General features: G+C 39.1%; 1 protein-coding gene across 1 annotated transcript in view; it reads right to left on the bottom strand.

Annotated features, from left to right (window-relative positions):
* LOC141787362 (CUB and sushi domain-containing protein 1-like) overlaps nucleotides 1-21,230 on the bottom strand; it is a 580,923-nt gene that overhangs the window by 148,842 nt on the left and 410,851 nt on the right. The window contains exons 21-26 of the mRNA XM_074665649.1: nucleotides 20,220-20,336; nucleotides 19,925-20,140; nucleotides 18,975-19,163; nucleotides 17,115-17,284; nucleotides 7,317-7,473; nucleotides 1,975-2,166 (exon numbers count right to left, since the gene is read on the bottom strand). Coding sequence (XP_074521750.1) covers nucleotides 1,975-2,166; nucleotides 7,317-7,473; nucleotides 17,115-17,284; nucleotides 18,975-19,163; nucleotides 19,925-20,140; nucleotides 20,220-20,336 — 1,041 coding nt within the window. The remainder of the gene's footprint in view (nucleotides 1-1,974; nucleotides 2,167-7,316; nucleotides 7,474-17,114; nucleotides 17,285-18,974; nucleotides 19,164-19,924; nucleotides 20,141-20,219; nucleotides 20,337-21,230) is intronic.

Here is a 21,230-nt window from a genome sequence, read left to right as displayed (position 1 = left end):
CTGCAGTGACAGAGTAGCAACAAATTAATGACTGACTGCAGAGGTACACACAAACACCGAGATCTACACACATAAGGTAAAAAAAGTCACACTCATTCTCATTCATACCAACATACACACACCTTTGCACACGATCTTTCAGTTGCCATTAGCAACCACATCAGGCCGTGTCCCACCTAAGAGAGCTCAGGTGTGCTGGCAGGTTAGAGAGAGACACAAGGTTCGGCTCTGCAGCAGGGAATTCCAAATTAACAAGTGCCAAGTGCCCACGTCTACCCGGCAAGGTGGAAGTGCTTACAGGGAAAGTGCTTTAATTTGTAAAATATGCAAAGCCACAAAATATTTATGGACAAGCAGGAATTATGGGCTTAAAAAAGGCAAAACTGCTCCAAGGATTTCATAGCTATTTGAGAACAATACAAACAACAATTGTCAAGTTCATGCTTCACTGGTGCTCGCTGAATGACGACAAAAACCGAAAGTGGCTGACTGCACATGCTATATCCAAAAACATGAAACTACTTTCACAGGTCTGTAAGCAAATAAATAAATAAATAAATAAACAAACATTTCACAGCACCTGAAACGTTTGGCACACTCCTCTCCAACCTAATTAAGAGCTGCCAAGTGCCAACCAAAGCTAAATCTGCCCTCTGGCAGTTCATCCACCTCAAAACCTGGGAAATATTCAAATCTATTCCAAATATGCCAACTAAGAGACCTTTATTTTTTCCATTCTCACTGTCAGAAAATAAAAGTCGGGTGTTGTGGGAGTTTGCAGCAGCATCCACTGAGATGGCTCATTATTACATTATGCTTCAGGACAGATCTCATAGGCTTTCTTCAATCTCTGTTATTTTTTTATGTGGTTTCCTTTCAATTTGAAATAAAATAACACTTTGATACAACATTACATATTCCTCGTGTGATACATTTACATGCCTGGTGTATTAAGGTTGAGTTTTCCTTATTAAATCAACAGACCACACAGCTCTTCAGGGTTCCAGCCAGCTGTTTGCATGTTTAATATTTTATATATTTACATTAATAATGACTGACTACCTGTACTATCATCCCTGCTGTCAAAGACTGAGTTGTATTTATCTCTGGTTTGACTCCAGTCCAGTTACTTTTATCACAATCAGTCATTTTATCATAGTAGTTATTGCAAGGAAAACCAGCTAAGGTAAGAACATGAGGATTTTTTGCAGCTGGAGACGTTGACATGAAAGAATATCAAGATTTATTCACCAGGTTTAGATTTAACAGCTAAGCCCAGGATGACGCACTTCCATTCTGTCTGTGCTGTCCAGTATCTAAGATACTCCATAATTCCAGATGAATCAACATTGCTTTTAAATCACATCAATGTCTGACACCTTTAAAAAAGTCCCTCCTGATAGAATATTCTATTTATTGTGCGAGCTGAGAATAGCACAGAAAGCTAATGTATCTGTCAAAGTCCTTGACATAAAATACTGTGAGCACCTTTAGGCTACAAGAAAGTAGCTTGGCTTACATTATAAATTCATCAAAGTTCAATTTAGACTGTCATCCCCTATTTTTGCACCATAACCATGCCATTCTTAAAATACCCAGACGCCAGGTGCACTAAAATCTCCTGCCTGGTGACAACCTGCTGTCCAAGCACAGAGAGCTGTGTGTGCACAGGTTGATGGATCAGCAGAGGCTGTTTTTACCCACAGTGCTGTATTAGTTATTTCCCACAGAGTGTTGATTCAGCCTGAATACACCTTTATTGACTCAATACTTGTTCTCTGGCTCCCTCTTAAAGACATCATGCCCTTTGTGGAGATCTACAGCAGACAGGAGGAGCTGTCAGAGCTACTTCCTTTCTTCTTTATTTTTAATTCATTCATGTTAAAATATGGAGTCACTCTCTGGATAACAACTCAGCTCCTGTGGCTCTACTGTTGATATTGATGTAACCTAAACATGTCTTGGCTTACTTACCAATACAGGAAGGAAGTGGTTTGTCCCAGACCCGCCTATCCCCGCTCAGACAGGTCAGCGTGCTGCTGCCATGGAGACTGTATCCAGGGTTACAGGAGTACAGGACAAAAGTGTTGGCGAAATGACCGTCGTCCTGGATCTTGTAGCCATAACTTGGGGTGCCTGGTTCCTCGCAGCGTACAAGGTCAAAACCTAGAAAGAGACACACAGACACACATGAGGAGAGGGAGATGCACACACAGATTAGGTCTCCCTGGTGATGCATTGTGACAACATTGTGTAAACAAATAAAATGATACAGAGCAGAGTCTGGCGAGAGGACATAAGGTCATATGATGCCTCTCCTGAATCCTGCTGTTTCCCACAGTTCCCTGCAGAAATCTGAAGTTCAGCTAAATGCTAAAATTCTGTGCGACAGCTGAAACTGCAAAGAGTTTCTCCAGTTTCTACTTTCACACTCAGAAGGACACAAACTTTACTTGTCATCTGAAAAAGATGTCTATTAAAACAGAGATGAAAAACATCAGATGATTTCAAGTCCTCCTAAACAGGTTTACTACACACCTGACAGAGCAGGTGCATGGGATTCCTGTGTGTTTTGAAGATAAGCTTCAATCCTGGCTGAATCAAGGGACACAACAGCAAAGTCTCTTAGACTTCTCTTTACCTTACTTTAGTCTCTAGTGAATAAAAGTGCCTTCCCTCAGATCAGATTGTCTTTGATGATATGTAAGAATCAAAATGATGATTGACTTTGTGTACAGTCTTAAAGCTGGCATCAAAACACCACATTTTGTAATAACGCCCCAATATGTAATAATGTAATAAATGTTCACTTCATTATGTAATAATGCTGCATTTTGTGATAATCTGCCGTATTTTGTAATAAAATTCTTCAATGCAATGTGTAATAAACTTTGTCGCATTACTTCATGAGTACTAACATTTTGTCTCACTTATTACAAAATGCGGGTTACTGCATTTAATAAGTAAGAACTTGTTACATCATGCGGTAAAGTTCATTACATATTTTGGTCAAGGTTTTTTTTTTTACAAAATGCAGCAGATTTTTACGAAATGCAGTGCTGTTGCATAAAGAAGTGAAAATGAGTTACATTACTTCCTATTGGGGGCGTTATTACATAATGTGGTGTTACAGGCATATAAAATAAAAAATTATCTGCTAAAGCATAGATTTAAGAACTGATTAATTGAAAACCAATGGACTACTGTGTTGCTGATATTATTATTTATTTAATTTATTTATTTGTTTATCACTATCTGAATACAATAAGATATATAGGTGTTTTCTTCTTTCTCTTCTTCACTTCCTTTCTCTCATGTTTTCTTTTCTCTTTCTCTGTGACACCATTTCTCTACTAGTTGCTACCCTTTGACAGTTGAGAGTAGTGTTCTGTCCTTTTTTGTTTGTGTGGTGTGAATGAATGTGAATGAATGAGTTGTTCTAGTTGGGAAGTTGTTCACTTGTGTGTATCTAAATGTCTTTTACTTTTCTGTACCCACCCCATAAACACAAAATCAAATAAAAATACTTGACAAAAAAGACTGACTTACTTAATATGTAGAGACAAATAAGCATATCACTGCTGAGACAAATAAGTGGCAAGTGCTGTCCAAACTGATACCTAATTATTTACTTGGTTTCCAGTTAGCCACCAAATTGGGTCCAAACATGCAAAAATGACAAAATCTAAAAAAAAAATTCTCTAGATTTTAGAAAATAAAGTTGCATAATTATCTTAAATCAAATAAAACGAATACTATTGTGATTGTCATCATTACTGTAGTCCTACTTTAATGTTATACTCCCTTTCAGCAGACTATCTGCTACAATTTGGTGTTGGTTGCAGGTTTGTACAATAATTTGTTACCTGGCAGTGATGAAAATTATGATGACCCCGTACATATTTCATATTCCGGATCTTAGTATCCAGAATATTGCCAGAATCTGGATTGTACTTTTACATCTGTCAGAAATTATGGTGGCCTTGTTGTATTTTTTTGCAAAGTAGTCTGACCATTTATGGTGGAGTTCACACCATCTCACAATGATACAGAATCCTTAAAAAAAAATTCCTGGATCCAGACGGTGATCTGGATCACCTTCAAAATTTAATCACTTTTTCCCTATCTCATTTTGAACATTTCCTGAAAATTTCATCCAGATCAGTTTGTTACTTTTTGAGTTACATTGTTCACAGACAAACTCTTGCAAAAACATAACCTCCTTGGCGGAGGTAATAAAAAAAACTTTAACATGACAGTTTAAATCTGGTTATAAAATAAGATTGAAAGTAAGAGGGTCATACAGTTTTTTTCTACGCACCCTGTGAAAGCACTTTTTGACCCAACCTTTCAGCGAGCTTTCTCCTGTGTGTGTTTCTTCATTCATTTCACTGAAACAGATGTATCCTTCTCCGGTCAACATCTCTTGATAACAACAGGCAGATGCTTCAATTACTCTTCTGAAATAACCTCCAACAATGGGTATAACTACAGAGGCTTTACCCGGTGTCTGACCCTGCTTTAAAAAACATCACTACATACTCTCCTCTGCTTTGCCCAGTTAAAAACCTCAATCAATCTCTCTTATCTGTCCATCAGCTCACCCATGTCACAGAACTTTGCGGGATGTGTCACCTTCTCCACTTTAATGACTTGAAGAGTAACGGCTGTCTAATGGTTTAACTGACATACAGAGTGCTCATCCAGTATGGGTATACCTGCCTTACCTCACTCCTCAGTCCGGCTGCTCTCCTGCTCCAGATGTGCCTTTTTCTCACCTCCTTTTAACAACGTGAAGATTAATGTTCCTCTAATGGGCCTTTTGACTTACACAACAGCTGGTGGTACCTTCCTAACAGACTCTCTTTAAAGCTTTGAAGGTGTGTAAGTGTGTGTGTGTGTGTGTGTATGTGTGTGAGAAGGATAGTGAGAGGGTAAGGTGCATGTGTGTGTGTTTCAAGGATTCATATGCTTGTTTTCTTTTTCTCATGCGCAGTCAGTTAGCGTTGCAGTCGTGGATCCCATCTTTCAGGGCTGTGTGAGTAGGTGATGGTTGATCCCTGTGCAGCTGCCAGAAGTGAAAGAAACAGCTCGGTAATGTGCTGACAGAGAAAGAATAGTATCCTGAGTTTTGTACGACATGACACCTTTTTTGTTCTTGTATGTAGCCCTTAAGAATCACTTGACTGAGGCGCAGAAAAGACGCAGGATATATTCATGAGTGCAATCTTACACAATCACCAGCTCTCTGGTTTTCAATTAAAATCATCTCTTTGCAAGGACCTCCATGATGAGCTGCTCAAAATTTAAGAAATTACTCTTCCTGTGTGCTCTTTTTTTATGCTTGTAAAAGTATTGGGGAGATTCACTTAGAATGGATAGCAGCTGCTTACAGCACTAAGAATCGGCGTCACTTGCTTTGCTGATCTGGTCCAGCATACTGCCCGGATGAAAACCAAATGCCAGAACACCCAAAATGTTTTGCAGAAATGTGCAGTTTGCTTTAACTTTGCATCTGTTTGTGATGAGACGTCAACCTTCACAACATATATGGGGAGCTAACCAAGGAAGAAAATGCTGCTTACCAGACATTTTTAACTTATGACAGGGACAAGACAAATTTCACAGAATCCAGCTCACTTCCTGAAGTGAGCTAGCAAAGAGAAGCATATTATTATCACAAGATTAAGAAAGAAAGGTAATTCAGAAGTAGAATTGTTGTCATGACAGGTGAAAAGTTATAACGTGACAATGCTTATTTATTAAATGGTGCAGTTACACAAGCTCTAAGCTGACATACTGCAAAAAACTGAAACCTAATGAAGTGTTTTTGTCTTATTTTCGGTAGAAAATGCCTTTTTAGAGTTAATATGAGCCACATTCCCCTGACCAGTCCAGAAAAAAAAACATTTCATCTAAGTTATTTTAAAAAAAATCTGCCAGTGAAACAATGAGAAATCACTTGTATTTAGACATTATTCTAGTTTCAAGCAAATTTTTCAGCAAGTTTTTCTTGTTTCATTGGCAGATCTTCTTTTACTTGTTTCAAGCAATTCAGACCTCATTTTTGTCTTTAAATAACTTGAAATGGTTGCTAGGCGCCGCCCTGTTGGCTACGGCTGCCTTTTACAGCAGCTCTCTCTTCTTTGTCCCTTTCTTGTAATTTTTTCATCTCTTTTTCGTCATCTTTGTATCAGGAGTGGATCATTACTTTGTATGGCTCATTTGTTGGTCATAGACACTAAACTTTTTGTGGCTCCAGTGATATTTTTACTACTTTTTCTCCTGTGTTTGACTGGGGATCCTAGATGTAACCATAGCTGCATTGTTTACATGTGAACTCAGCTGTTAGCAGTCTGTAGCATGGCAATGCTAACTGGTGTAAGGCCTGATGTCTTCCCACAAGGTGAGGAGAAGGAGGTGAGGACGACGTGCTGGTTCTCAGGTGTGAGCTAAGAAGTGACGACATGGACTTGTCCTTCCATCCATCATTATTGGGAACATAAGATCTGTCTCCAATGAGATGGACGAGCTAGCTGTGCTAACCCAGCAACAGAGGGAATACCAGAGGGCAGAGTAGCATCATGCTATTCACAGACATGGCTAACGGGGCTAACATCAGACACCAGTGCCACAATGGAAAGCTTCACCTGCTGACAGAGACAGAGATGGAGCATGACTTAGAAGTCTAGTCCTGGACCCTGTGGAGGTGGAGGCTGGCTGAACTGGACAATGATGGACAAGCTGTCATCATCTATTTTCTTATGGACCTTTTTGCACTTTCTATACACTTTCTTACTTTTGTTTTCTTGATTGCTGAAGTGACTTCAATTTTGTTGTACTTGTTACAATGACAATAAAGTTCTATTCTATTCTATTCTATTCTATTCTATTCTATTCTATTCTATTCTATTCTATTCTAAACAAGACATTTTTCTTGAATGCCAAGTTGAATGTGGCTTATATTGAGTATAACAAGACATTTTACTTAAAATAAGCAGTGCAGTAAGAAGTATTTGCATAGATAGGGGTCTGTATTCAACCCCAAACTGATGCATGATTGCTCATCTCTATTAAAAAAACAACAACAAGGTCACATGTTTTCTTTGTGGTGGAGCTTGTGATGCATATGACTCTTTGTAAGTGCATTAAAATTGAGATTATGTTTTTTCTTTTTTTTGCCTCACTCCCACAGATTAAGCCTTGCAGCCTTTGTATAAATCAGGGTCTATATGTGTGAGAGCCTAAGTATGAGTGTGGTGTTTTTTTTAGTGACACTATTAAAAAGAAAAGAAAGAAACTTAAGAAATACTCACTCGTGTATGTGAGGCGAAATCCCTGATCTGTCCCCGAGGCGTTGCTGTTAAACTCCAGCAACAAGCGATTGGACGTACTGTTGATCACATAGCCAGTCAAGCTTTCACGCGTAAAATTGCCAAGGAGACGGGAAGAAGTGTTCTCTCCATCATACACCTGCCAATCAAAAACACAAGAAAAGGTTCAGAGGACATGAATTAGACAATGACTCCAGAGAGTTTGGTCTGGGAGAGGTTTAAAGGGTGCACTACAGACCAGGTCTCGCTACCATATCTGCGACATTTCCCTTCTGAGTGTGTCAAAGGCAAAATAACACTGCTTCAGGTCATTTTGTATCAGCACCTTAAAAAATCCAGACAAACATGGAGCTAAAACATCACAGCAAAGCTGAGCTGTTAAGAGGCTCCTTAACAAAAGGCAGAGCTGTTCAAGTCTCACTTCTTAATGGTAGACCATCTAGATTTTTGTGCAACAATTCCAGGGAGTAAAGAAGCTCAACTTAAAAAGCTGTTTGTGACAATGGGAAGTGTCGGAGTGCTACTTTTTGCAAAAGCCTGCTTTGTATTTAGCAGTTTAATCCGCGTCTAGCACCTGTGGGAAGCGGTACACTCAAGCTTCCCTTTGATTTGTGCATTGGTGGAGGGGATATAACAGCTCTCAGTAAGAAATAAAAAAGTAGCTTATTCACAGTTGAGTTTGTCTCCAGCTGTGATAAGTGTTTCAGTTTTTATTTATATTTTCTAAAATGATGCTGCTAAAGAGGGTTTTTTCTAATAGAGGAATCCATTAATGGGTGTGTTTCTTCGAAATCCCCAGTAAGAGCCAGTCGTCCCAGTATGCATGTTCTCTTTTACTTTAGCAGTGGGTCAGAAACAGAAGGTCTATTTATGGGTGCCTGTGACAGGGTTTGAGATGCTGTCATGCATAAAAAGGAGGCGAAAAAGTAGCAGGGGGTGAAAGGAAGAAAAGTGAAGAGAGGAAAGATTCGATTTAAAAGATGAAAACATCAATGTTCCACATTTATATTGCAAGACTCAACTCGTCTTTCTTTTATGATTCCCTTTTTCTCTTATTTGAAAAATCATCGAAAGGATGAGGATATCAATCTTTAAAACAAATAGAAATTTTTACATTAATCTTGTGGTTGAATAATTATGCTTTTTATATATTTCAAAACAGAAAAAAAACATTACAAGCAAATATGGAGGGTGGAGGAACTGCTGCAGGACAAGTTTTACCAACTTGGCAACAACCCTGTCCAACAAAGTTGAGATCTGCTGAACATTGTATAACTGACAAAATGTCAATTTCTGTTTACAGGGTTTATGTGCACAAGTCACTTTTCATATACTCTCAACCATTCAATATCTGTCATTTTGTCTTAAATGAGTTTTCTCTTCACTGAAGGATGGCTCCACAAAATTTTCAGCTTGCAGCCAACTAATAGATCGAATCAGTTTTTGGAACTAATGTAAGCTAACACAGATGTATGCTAAAGAGGGAGCTATTAAAACCTTTTGTGGATGCTGTTTTTTTGGCATATTCTAAAGGAAAAATATTTGAAACACAAGAGCAGACACAATTTTAGAGATGATTGTGGAGAATTATCAATACTTTGAAAATCTACTTTCAGTTTTAGGTGATCAACTTAAGAGGGACATCAGCTTGATTAAGACTCTGCTAATTCTAAAGGTGAAAAATCCACAGCTTTACATGATGAAAACACGACTGGTTTTTATCACTTGGTTTCCTCTGTGGAGGCAGGCTGCATTCAAAGTAGTGCTGTCAGACGATTAAAAGATGTAATCAAGTTAATTACAGGATTTTTAATTAATTAATCTAATTAATCACATTTATTTAATCTCATATCTGCTTGAGGTCCCCAAATAAAGAATTTGAATTCTAGGATATTACAAAATTGTAGTGTAAGACTAATCACATGAATACATGAAGAAGAGAAGATTTGTAAATTCACATTTTTTAACTGGCGGATGTTAAAATGTCTGTGTTCGCTGCCATTGACGTCTATAGAGGCAAGGTCTGGTGGAGCTTGTCAATCAAAATCCTGCCCGTAAACTACTGTGGGTGAGAGCGGTGCACTCTTTGGATGAGAGACCAGCATGGATATGAGGAAAAGATGAGAGACGACAGAGACGACAGAGACATGGCGAGACGCTGCAAGTCAGAAAAGTTCAGGCAGCTCACGCTTGAACTGATGATGTGTGACGGTAGTTCAGAGAGAAAGAGCGGCGCGATCGTGAGAAAAGACAAAAAAGATCATGGAGAGGATCGAAGGATGAAGCGCCCGAGATGAATACGATCATAAAAAGTATGTTTAGTCTGTTTTTCGGATCAAAACAAGGAAGAGGGACCAAAAAGAAGAGAGTCCACTCTTCTTAGTTTGCTTTGGTGTTTACATAGTCACAGAAAACAGTATTATTTGGGTCTTGAAAGATCATTCAAGATGCTTTGGAAATGGCTGGCAGCCTATGAGTTAATCTGCGTTAAATTTTAAAATGTGCTAATTTGGGGTGAAAATAATTAATCAAATTAATGCATCAAAGTGACAGCCCTAATTTAAAATCTTCCTAAAATGGTTAAATGAAAAAAATCATGGGTTTATGTCCCCTGCCTTTTATAAGTTTGAGTAAACAGGAAGTTACAGGTTTAGTTGAAAGGTTGATCAAAACCAACTGACTGTGCTTTTTAATTATCTAAAGAACTAAAGTGGATTTATCCATCGAGAAACTTCTGGATCTACAACATTTGTCAAGTATTTTCATGCTTAATTGACTTCCATAGATACAGCTTAGGTTGTGCAGAGTATAGAGATGTAAAACCTTTTGAAATTCCCTGAAAAATAACGTCAAGATCGGTAAAAATCTATAAGCAACATATTTCTTGCAGACTCGTAAGGGTTAACCTGAATAGTAGTGAAGCAGCAGTTTGGGAAGTGCAGTCTACTTTTGACTGCAGTGTGAAGGAGAGAATTAGCACTCTGAAGCACCTCATAATACAAACTCACAGCTGGGATATAAATGTGAACTGCTCCTGCTTGTATTTGGCAGCCGGGGACACCTCCGCAGATTGGTGGTGACAGGTCGGCAGGTGGCAGGAATGCCAAAGAAAACGAGCTGAGGGATGTACTGTTCTATCTCGACATGAATTGCCAGTCAGAAAGGCACCTCAACATGAAACCAAAGCAGGAGCTACAGTATGCTGGAGTGTGTGGAAACCATGGGAAGCATAAATATTAAGAAGATAGAGTGACGGGGGGAGATGACAGCAGGAAAAAGAGCAAATGCTTGAATAAAGAAGTGTATGTGTTGCATTACTCCCCTGAACCTAATTTCTCTGCCCCGCTCCTCCTTCTCCTCAACCTTCCAGCTCTATCTGTCGGTGTCTCCTAATTTCTATCACTCTGTCATTCCCTCACCCCATCTTTCTCTCCTCCTCTCTCTGTTTCAGTAAAACTCAGTATGGTTAATGAAACGCCCTGCGGCTCATAAATCAACATGTCACCATCTGCCACCCCTCCTCTCCCTCTATGTCTGACTCTCCCCCTCCTTCTCCTCTGCTCACCTACCACCTCTATTTTGAAAGAACAACTCCCTCCAACCTCCACTTTGTTTCTCTCACCTTTTTTTCCCTCCAGGGTTTGAGTGAGTAAATTTGGTCCTGCACTGTATCAAAGCTCATGCTTAGGTGTATTGGGCTTTGGTTAGCCTCTTTTTATGAAAGATGCCTGTGTGAAAACTTAGCCAATGGCAAAAAGAATTGTAATGAGCGCCTTCATATGTTGCTTTAGCCTAAAGCTTGCCGGAACTGTCAAACAAATGGTTTGTGTTCAGTGTTCAGCTGCAGTTAAAGGCATTAGCTTCATTACCGTTAGCCTACAGGGGAGTGGCATGCTAATTGCTTGCCTAAGTGGCACTTTGGGGCTTTTTTTCCCCTGTTCATTATAGTTTGCATTATGCTTTATGCTAATTCTTTGGAAAAGTTTTAATAAATAAATGTACATACCAGCCTTGGCACTTGTAAATGTTCATTACTCTACCTTCAAATAAAAACACTGGCACAAATAGTTACATCAGATTAAGCATCTGTTCTCCTCCACCAGACTTATTACTACCATTATCATAAATACTGAGAATTTAAAAATCACCAAAATGATGTATGCACAAGTTAAAATGTTGAGCTGCCAAAACAGGCTTTATTGTCCTTTTTAATCATTACTGAGACTTTTTTTCTATAGCTTTGCTAATGTACTTACTTGGCAGTAATGCCTATTATAAACGAGACAGAAAAACAGGCATTTGACTAAACAAACAGAGATTCATCTTTTCTAGTACCCTTACCACCAGCTGGCTCCAACATGTGTGTGTTTAGAAAAGATGTTTCTCACTTAAACATATTTAAACTGTGATCAACTTTCTTCTACAACGTTCAACTGTCTTTACCTTTCTAAAAAAAAAAAAAAAAAGGTTTAACAAGCTCTTTGGACATGACGCTGGCGAACTGCTGTCATGTTATTTTTCTGTGTGAGTAGCAAAACCACAACGAAAAACCCTGAGACCTGCATGTGTTACTACTTATTGTGCAGAACAACAGAGACATGCTCAAACATGTTTTCAGTCCAGCACTGAGTCTGGCCTACGATTTGATCACACACCCCATGAGGTTAGCCCCTGAGTAGGTGGTATGAAATGCAACCTGCAGCCTTTCTTTCCCATGCCACTTCCAACTCTTATTCTGTTTTCTTCTCCACCACTGTCCAGTCATCTCTGAACAAAGACATAGACAGTAAGGAGGAAAAACTGTTTTCAATGAACAGCAGGATATTCTGTGCAGTGCATGGAGTAATATAATAGAACTGTTTGGTTATTCTTACTGAAGCTCAACCTTTACATATGGGAGTTAAAAAATCAATTTGCAATCAGTGATTAAGGATCGACAGTACCCTGTTATTACTTTTTGATTACTGTATTAGTGTTCACTTCCCTCATTAACTCTGGTGATCTCTTGTCACTCACTGTATTTTGACTCTCTCCGACCTTTTTTTTTTTTTTTTTTTTTTTTTTTTTTAATCGAAATGGAAAAAAACTTCTCAATGTCCTTTGTATTGGAAATACCAAGGGAGAACACAAGCTCTATCTGAAAATTGGAATACGCCTCCCTTTATTTTTGCAACCTATCTTTAAATCACAGAGACAACCCTCGACAGGCATGCATTTAAAAGAAGGTGAACGAATTTGGGCTGCTGGATCTGCTTTCTCAGATAAACACTATAATTGAAGTAGGCATGGGCTGGTTACCAGTTTCAAGGTATGCTACATTTTGATAAAGAGGTGGTTTCAAAACCACCAAGATATGCATCACACCATTCCTTCAGAAAGAGCTGCCTGCCCTCCAAGTAAAATTAAATTTAAACTTGTACATTATCAATGGCAATGAGAGTTTGCATCCACCCAATTGTGCATAAAAGAAAAAACATCAAGTGGTAGCATTCATTAGTTAGCTTACATGCTAGGCAGGCCTGTTTCTCTTTTTGTAGAGCTGTTCCAAAAGAGGAGAGGTTGTAACAAGCAGTGTGTGAGTGCACAATGAGAAAATGCTGCAACCAGCATCTTCTTCAGGGCACCCAGCGTATTTTTATCATTAGTTGTTCAACTGCTAGCCTCCATTGTTGCTGCTCAAACCAATCAATCATAAACTCGACTGGTCACCAAGGCTAGCAGAAAAACAAATGCTTGTCAGACGACCATTACAAAGGCAGACAAGCCAGTTACTGGAGCTGTTTCTTTTTGCTTTAGCATTGAACCGACAGGATCAAATGATCTTTGCAAATGCTTTGGGACATCCATGCAAATGATCGTGTACAATTCTCTGCTGTTTCTTACATTATCAATTGAAAGCCATATTGATCAAAGTGAATTATCATGGGTCTGTGTTAAATAGTGTCACCTCCCACAACATTTAGTCATGAGTTTGTCTCGCAAGTGTTGACATGCAATAAGGTTGAACAAGTTATCTTAACATGTCAAGCATCTTTCCACACAACTCCATTAGACTGTTTTTTTTTCTAAATCTGTCTGGATTGTTAAATTGCTCTGTGGTCAGTCTTGACTTTCTCTAACAAATAGAAATGTGTGAAGCATTGGATCAACCGGTGATCAACCAGTCTTCAGAAATAGCTCAAAGGCGCACCTCATGAACCATCAACTGGCAGGTAAGTATGAGTACTGTCCTCTGTTCAGACAGTATCAACAAATTTCCTGTAAAAGGACAATAAAGATCTATCACACTCGTGGCACAAACAGTGAAAGAGAAAATGTGAATTTTGTCCAGTCTCTTGCAATCAATTGCCTACATACACTAAAATGTAACTTAAAATGTACAATAACTGTCACCAAATCTTTAGCAATAGTTCACATCAGAACGTCCTTCCAGAGTACATTGCTATACTGACGACATGACTAAGCAATTTGACTGTCCTATCTGTACACACTGACACGAGGACTCGTCATTCTGAAGCACTGACATGTTGACTAACACAGTTATTTATTTTAAAGAGATGTACAAAGAATTATTAGAAAGAGACTAGCTTTGCAGGTAATCCATGGTGTTTTGCTATTTGTACTGTTTTGAGAAATGCACTCACTGTTTTGTAAATGGCGAGGATGATTCGAGAAATGTGCCAAAGTGACTGAGGAAAACTGTAAAACATGATTATGTCTAACCATCTTGGTGTCACCTTTCCTTTTAGGGTACTTATTAAAACTCTGATCCCACTGGGAACAACTTCAGCTTTTACACTGATGTTATGCTTTTCTAAAAGCCACGTAGAACCCGACTAATTCAGTCTAACCACCAGGCTCATTCAACGCTCTAGGCCTAATACTAATAATACACTCCAACCACATCCTGGCTTAACCATGCCCTCAGGCCTAATACTACTACGAGACATTGTGAATAGAAAAGGACTCAGTCAAAGTCTGTAGGATGGCGTCAAGACTGTAAAAATGCTCACACAGCTGCTCCTTACAGAGACTGAAGTGGGCACATTTACCCCAGAGAGGACTTAGAGGGAATTATGAGGCTTGGGAACATCTGTAACTCTCTTAATATTTCCCACATTAACACATATTTACATTGAACTTTGATATATATAAACACTTTAAAGATTTTTTATCAGCATGATTTGTATATAATGGAAAACCCTTTAAATTTATGAGGGGCAGCAAAAAATCAACAAAGAACCCAATAAGCCAAAGTGTGTTCAACATCCCAGTATCTCTGATGCTCCACCCAACACAACAGCGTGGACAGAGATTTACATAATGCATGAATTATACATTCTGATCAACATGCTGTTGAAGAGGAATGTATCTTGTTCAATTATTAGATGTATACACTGAACAGCCCAACCTTCAAATACAGCTGTAATACACCGCAGTGAGTCTGTTAGAGGGTTAACACTAGCAGAACTGATCCCTCTGTGCCTCTGTGTCCCCTGTGTTCACTCAGCCGTGGATGGCCACTGCAGCAGAAGCACCATCAGCACTAATAGAGAACATGGGTAATAAACCCCTGCAGGGATGTCAATGCTTCTTACAACACTGTTTAACCCATCTAACAGCCGGGGCAAACCTTGCTAATGCAATCTAACTACAGGCTGGTTAAACTAAGAATTAAGAAAAGCCTGCTGTTGATTTTATCCACCTCAGCTTTTTTTTTCTTGCACAATCAATATAATTAAGTGCTGAATAATTACTGACACCTTTGTAGCCCAAGTGCTTGCATGTTTTTTTTGGATTGAGAAGTTATGTTAAGAGATCTTGGGGGCTGTGCATAGCAGCATAAAGCTGAGGGCTGGCTATAAAGATATGATGTATAGACGAGGATACATTAAGATGATTGTTGCCTTTGTGTCAAACAGAAGAAGTAGTGATAAAACATGAAAATCTGTACGGCTTTTTGGTGTCAACTAGAACAACCCTGAAATCATGAATCCATGCTAATATTTGAGGATACGTCAATGACAAATGAGACTCATGAAGCCTTGAATTATATAAAGATATTAACCTTTTTTGAGGGTTTTAAATGATAATTCTTTATCCATGGCTTGGTCTTGAGACAGGAAGCAGCTTCGGTTTTCAGCAGTTAAAAAATATTACATACTAGAAAAGCACTCAGAGAGTGCAGACCTCCACCAAGCATATTGTGGTCGTCACACAACACTTAAGTCCTACTTTAATGTTATACTCCCTTTCAGCAGACTGTCTGCTACAATTTGGTGTTAGTTGCAGGCTTGTTTGATAATTTGTTACCTGACAGTGTTGAAAGTTATGATGACCCAGTACATATTGTTAGTTATATACACAAACGGTGAAAACAGTCCTATCTCACAATGATAAAGAATCCTTAAAAAAAAAGTCCTGGATCCAGACGGTGATCCGAATCACCTCCAAAATTGAATCACTTCTTCCTTATCCCATTTTGAACATTTCCTGATAATTTCATCAAGATGTGTTGGTTACTTTTTGAGTTTAGTTGTTCACAGAAAAACAAACAAACGCTCCCAAAAACATAACCTCTTTGGAAAAGGCAAATATTAATATTTATGTTTTTAGGATCACAAAACCTCACAATATATTTCAACCATACAAAAGTCTTTGCTTTTGCAGTTTTTTTTCTTTTTTCTTTTACTATGTGCATATACCAGTGGCGATTGCTCTAAGACTGCAAGGGAAGCTCAGCTTCCCCTAAAATGTCTCCATAAAAAGTGGTGATATATTCTGCTGTGTGTACATTTCATTGACAAAATATGCGCTAGAATTCCTTCATCTTTTGCTCAGAATCAGCTACCTATCACAGGTAACTGGCTCCACCTCCTTCTCATTCATCCCCTCAGCGTCTCAGCGCTTTAACACAGTCGGACGCTGAGCGTCTTCTGACTTCAGCGGAGAAACGTAGAGTGGGTTGTTCCACTGTGGAAACTGGACTGTCATTGGATAAACGCTGGGCTTTTTCCCGCCCTCGGACGCTCAGCGTCTCTGGGGGTCTATGAGGCAGTGGGCTGGCCTGGACGCTGGGCTTCTGCATGATGATTGGATGATCTGTCTGAGGCCGAATCCCTTTTTGATTGACAGTGAAATGAGCCAGTCAGCAATCTTTAAGTATAAGCCTTCACCCGAGCATCCTCTCAGTTGTTCTGAACTGATCCGAAGGCTTTATCGATCCCCAGCGAGTTTACCTTTCTTAAAAAACACTAGTGAAATCCCTGGAAAAAACACCTGGTCGGTACGACAGGGACACAGATCATTTTCTTGAAAAGGAACGGAGGGTAGAATTTACGTTTAAATAAATAAACGAAGTTATAATGTAGGTCTGAAAAAAAAAGAGCTTCCCCTCCTCGGCTGACCAGCAGTGGCACATACTATCAAAAGATCCTTAATCATACACTTTGTACACCTTGTAAACGGGCACTTCACTCCTACACCTTCACTTTATTCTTTGAGTGACACATGATGTAACTGTGTATTTGATAAATCCAGTATCCAGTTTTGATTCCTCTGAAGCATAATTTGAAATGAGCAAAACACATTCAAGTTTTTCAAAGCATACGTGTCAACTTAGCATATAGACAGCTTTTGGTTATGGCTATTATCCTGCATGTGCATTGTGTGTGCGTGCGCGTGTGTGAATCTCTAGATAAATTATGTATTTATGGATTATGTACCACCTGATTGGGCAAAGCTTGTCATGTTTTCATGCGTCCGTGTGCACATGCATACCTTGAGATAGTCTCCATCTTGCAGTGAGAAGCTCTCAGCTCTCAGCCTGATTCCTTTGCCCTTTTCAGTGGTGATGCGATAGATACACTCGTGGTTGTTATCGTAGTTTGATGGGAAGTTGGGAGAGAGGAGAACGCCTTCAGGCCCCAGTGAGGAGGCTCCACACTCGGCTGCAGCGAGAAAGTAAAGAGGGCAAGGACAGCGTGGATCAAAATCATGGTACTGCTTCCTAATTATCTTAACACAGTCAGAATATCTGGGCTACCTTGCTGTGTGTGAATGAGGAAAAGAAGAGAGGAGTCTTAAATCAACATGATAAAAAGATAAAAGAAAAATTAGGTGCCCAATAAAAGCCCAAACCTTATTAGACTCAGAGGATGTGATGACAATAATGCAGATAATAGCAGTTAATCATCCACCATAATAAAGCTTTGAAGCACTTGTTTGAAATGTGTTTCACATGAGACAGTAAAAGACAGGCTTAGAAGAAGTAAAACACTTTAAGAGCAAAGCAATTAGGCATTAACTGTAAAAGATTAAAAAAGGTTGGGGAAAGAAAAAGAAATAAAAGCAGATCTCTTGTTACAAAATGTATTTCATACACTAGACTGGTGAATGTTTTATCTCGCAGGTGTGGTAGATATCAGAGTCCAGGATGTAAATATGCAGCATTTTATGCAAATAGAATTTAGTAATATGTTAATGAGGAATAGAGAAAAGGAAAAATAGACAGGCAGGCTTTTAAATCCCACTGAGAGGGACCACCACTACTTTAAAAGGGGGGAACTGGAAAAGGAAGTAATGATACAGACAAAAGAGAAATAGATGGAATTCACAAAGAGGAAAAAAAACAAACAACAGATGCAGTGTTTCTCAAATCTAAAATCCAAAAAGACATTTTTGTAAATGTTCTGCTGTTTATAAAACAGATAATGGCAGGAGATAAGGAGCATGCATCTGAAAGTGAAGACAGCACTATGGAGGGAGAGGGAGTGGGAGAAGAGCGAATAGAGAAAGGGGAGAAAAATGGTTGAACAAAGAGCTGGAAGAGGAAGAAAGCAGATAACAGATGAACCAAGACAGGCAGGGGCTTTTAGAAAATATGCAGAGAAATTAGAAAAGGGAGAAGGGGAGTAACGAATGACACAGTATTAACACTTTTCACATAGCAGCTAATGTTCTCATTATCTACCAGAGGAGTGTCTAAATACAGAGGGAGAGGAGGAGAGGCAGTGAAAAGTTTGAAAAGAGAGCTGAGGAGTAAGAAAGATGAAGCCTATGGACATAACCAGCTGCTGTTGCTCTGTTTCCTCTCACTCAGGCCTGATCTCCTGACAGATAATGCTATTAAAGCACTTTCAGTCCACTCTTTTTGGAGCTTAAAATTCCCCTGCAACCACCAGTCAGACTTACGTAAATTACCAGCGGCATCCAAGGAAGCACAGAGACTCATCAAATACCAGCAAATTACAACCTGTGAACAGCTGAATCCAGGCAAATAAAACCAACAGTCAGCCAGTCAAATAACAGTTAATTACCACAGAGCGAGCAATAAAATATCCCTGAATCACAACCAGGAAAATGCTGATACCTCAAGGCTTATTCAAAAGGAGAAGATAATTTGTTAAGTTCATTTCACAAGCTGCCAGTCATAAGATGTAGCACCCTGAAGCAAGAAACATTAGGAGCAGTTATACTTTTAAAGGGGCTACTACAACAATGCTTGTTCTACTGTTCTGTAGTGAAGAAATACTATTAAAAAAACTTTGATAACAGCAGGCAACACAATAAGTGGAATACAATAAAGTATCTTCAACTGAGTCAGCAGAAACAATGAGTCCGTTTTCCTGACTGTCTCACCTATACATCGTGGTAACGTGTTACTCCAAACCCGTCTGCCTCCTCCCAGACAGGTGATCTTGCTGTCTCCTTCAAGGCGATAGCCGTGGAAACAGGAAAAGGCCAGAGAGTCGCCAACTTGGAATCTGAAGCCCATCCTCCTGCTGTACGCAGGCACACCAGGATCTTCACACGGCTCCAAGTCGTACTCTAAATGAACAGAGGAGATAAGAGGCGCCTTTGATGAGTCGTTGTAAAACAGACTTACACAGTTCAAAATAAAGCATAACTCTCCCAAGACTTCTAGAGTCAAGCTGGAGTATCGAAGAGTCACTTTGCTGTCCCACTAAACTAAACTAAAACATTGCATGTTGTGCACACAGTTGAGAGTTCAGAGATGCATCATGTTCCTTGGCATGTGTCATTGTGACCGTTAAGCTGCAGAAATGTGGCCATTCATTTCAAACAAAGTTCTGGATAGTTCTACAAACAGAAAAAAAAAAACTGTACAGTTTGCTCTCTAAAAGATGACGTGGGAAAGCCCACTCTAACGTTTTCTATCTGATATTTTTTTTGTCGCCAAATTTGTATCAGTTTGTTCCAAGGAAGCATTTTTTTGTCTAGTTATAAGCAACAAGAACAACACTGCTCTAACTTTATGAAATCGAAGGAAAAAAAAATGTAACACAATATAACCTCCAGCAACTGAAAGCTCGCTAGCTTAGCTGGAGTAGCAGTCAATGCTTCTCCCTAGGCTCCTACTTACTGTTGCTCTCAGGCTTTGTGTAAGTTTTGTGAAAGTAACTTTAACACCCTCCTATAAAGATAAGTTTCAGTTTATATCTTTATTATATCTAAAACATTCAAGCTTGAAGTTGTTAATATAAATATCCCAACTAGATCTTATAGTGAGGCTACTTTAATCGATTTGAATGAATTTAAATAATGTGTTTCTCTTTTAGTCTTCTTACCTGAGAAGGTGATATTAAAGCCTTCGTAACTCATAGAGAAATCCGATATGAAACGTAGCTGAGCGCTGAAGTTCCCATAAAGCCCTGCTTTGACACTTGGGGGCAGCACTGAGCCGGTGAGTCGAGACACAGGAACCAGGAAGTTTCCATCTTCAATGATGGAGAGATAGTCGTGGTTCTCCTCCAGGTGGAAGGTGTGGAAAACCAGATGGACTCCTGAAAACCAGTGATGAATGGATTGGTGGACGATACATGAGACAGAGTCTCCATTATTTGTGATTAAGTGTGTTCTTACCTTTCCCATGAGACACCTCTATCGTCCAGGTGCAGTTTAGAGAATTAGGGTAGAAGTCAGGAAAGCCAGGAGACAGGATGGTCCCTGTTTTACCAAAGACGTAGCCCCCACAGAGAGCTGCCCAGACAAAGTGACAGAGATGGAAGGAAAAAGACAAGATATTTAGCCTTTAACAGTATAAACCTTTAGCCATTAGATTTCAAGACAAAAAATAGTCAAATTGATGCACAACTTTAAAAAGCTGAGTTTGGAGGCTGCAACTTAATGACGTAACAATTAGCTCACATAACTCACTCGTTCTTGTTTGCCAAAAACCCAGTCTAGTTTTGTCCTGCTTAAATATGAAGAAGTGCAATCTGCCAGAATTTTTGAATAAATTTCTTGAATCCCACAACAGGAAAAAAAGTATTTTTGAGAATTTGTCTTTATCATTTGAATACTTTAGAGAACAAGATGTGGGTTCTGAAAAACAATGGGCTCAAAACACCAACTTCCAACCAGACTCTCAAAAACATATCACTCATATAGAGCTACTTCTGTAATACACTGACTAATGTGAGCCCCATGTCTCATCTCTTTATTCTGTTTTTGGTGTTTACCAGTTCTCGTGTTTTTCTGGCTCTTTGGCTTATGAATGTGCTTCTATGTTCAGATGTTTGTGGCTTTTTGGGGGCTCATTTTATCAAAAGTACTCTTGTCTTTCTTTCCTTCTTTTTTTTTTCGATGTAATGGTGTCTATTTTTTTCATGCTTCTGTTGATGGGATAGGACAGGGGACAAAGAGAGGAAGGGGAATGATATGTAACCTCGGGTCAAGGGTTGGATTTAAATCTGGGTTAGTCGCTTTGAGGAGGAGCCTCTGACCAGAGGACATGAGATTTAAATATGGAGCCAAACCAGCCCTTCCAGCAAATCTCACCTGAATTGTTTCTTTCAGAAATTCAGAGTTAACGAGCTTGCTGATAACTCTGACCAAAAATTTTCAAAGAGTTGAAATGGTAGTGGAGGTATA

This window comes from Halichoeres trimaculatus, unplaced genomic scaffold, assembly GCF_033239565.1.
Source record: "Halichoeres trimaculatus isolate MK-OKI-2021-1 unplaced genomic scaffold, fHalTri1.1 fHalTri1_scaffold_3, whole genome shotgun sequence".
Taxonomy (NCBI): domain Eukaryota; kingdom Metazoa; phylum Chordata; class Actinopteri; order Labriformes; family Labridae; genus Halichoeres; species Halichoeres trimaculatus.
Note: the sequence above shows the minus strand (reverse complement) of the source record. Positions and strands in the feature narration are given on the sequence as shown.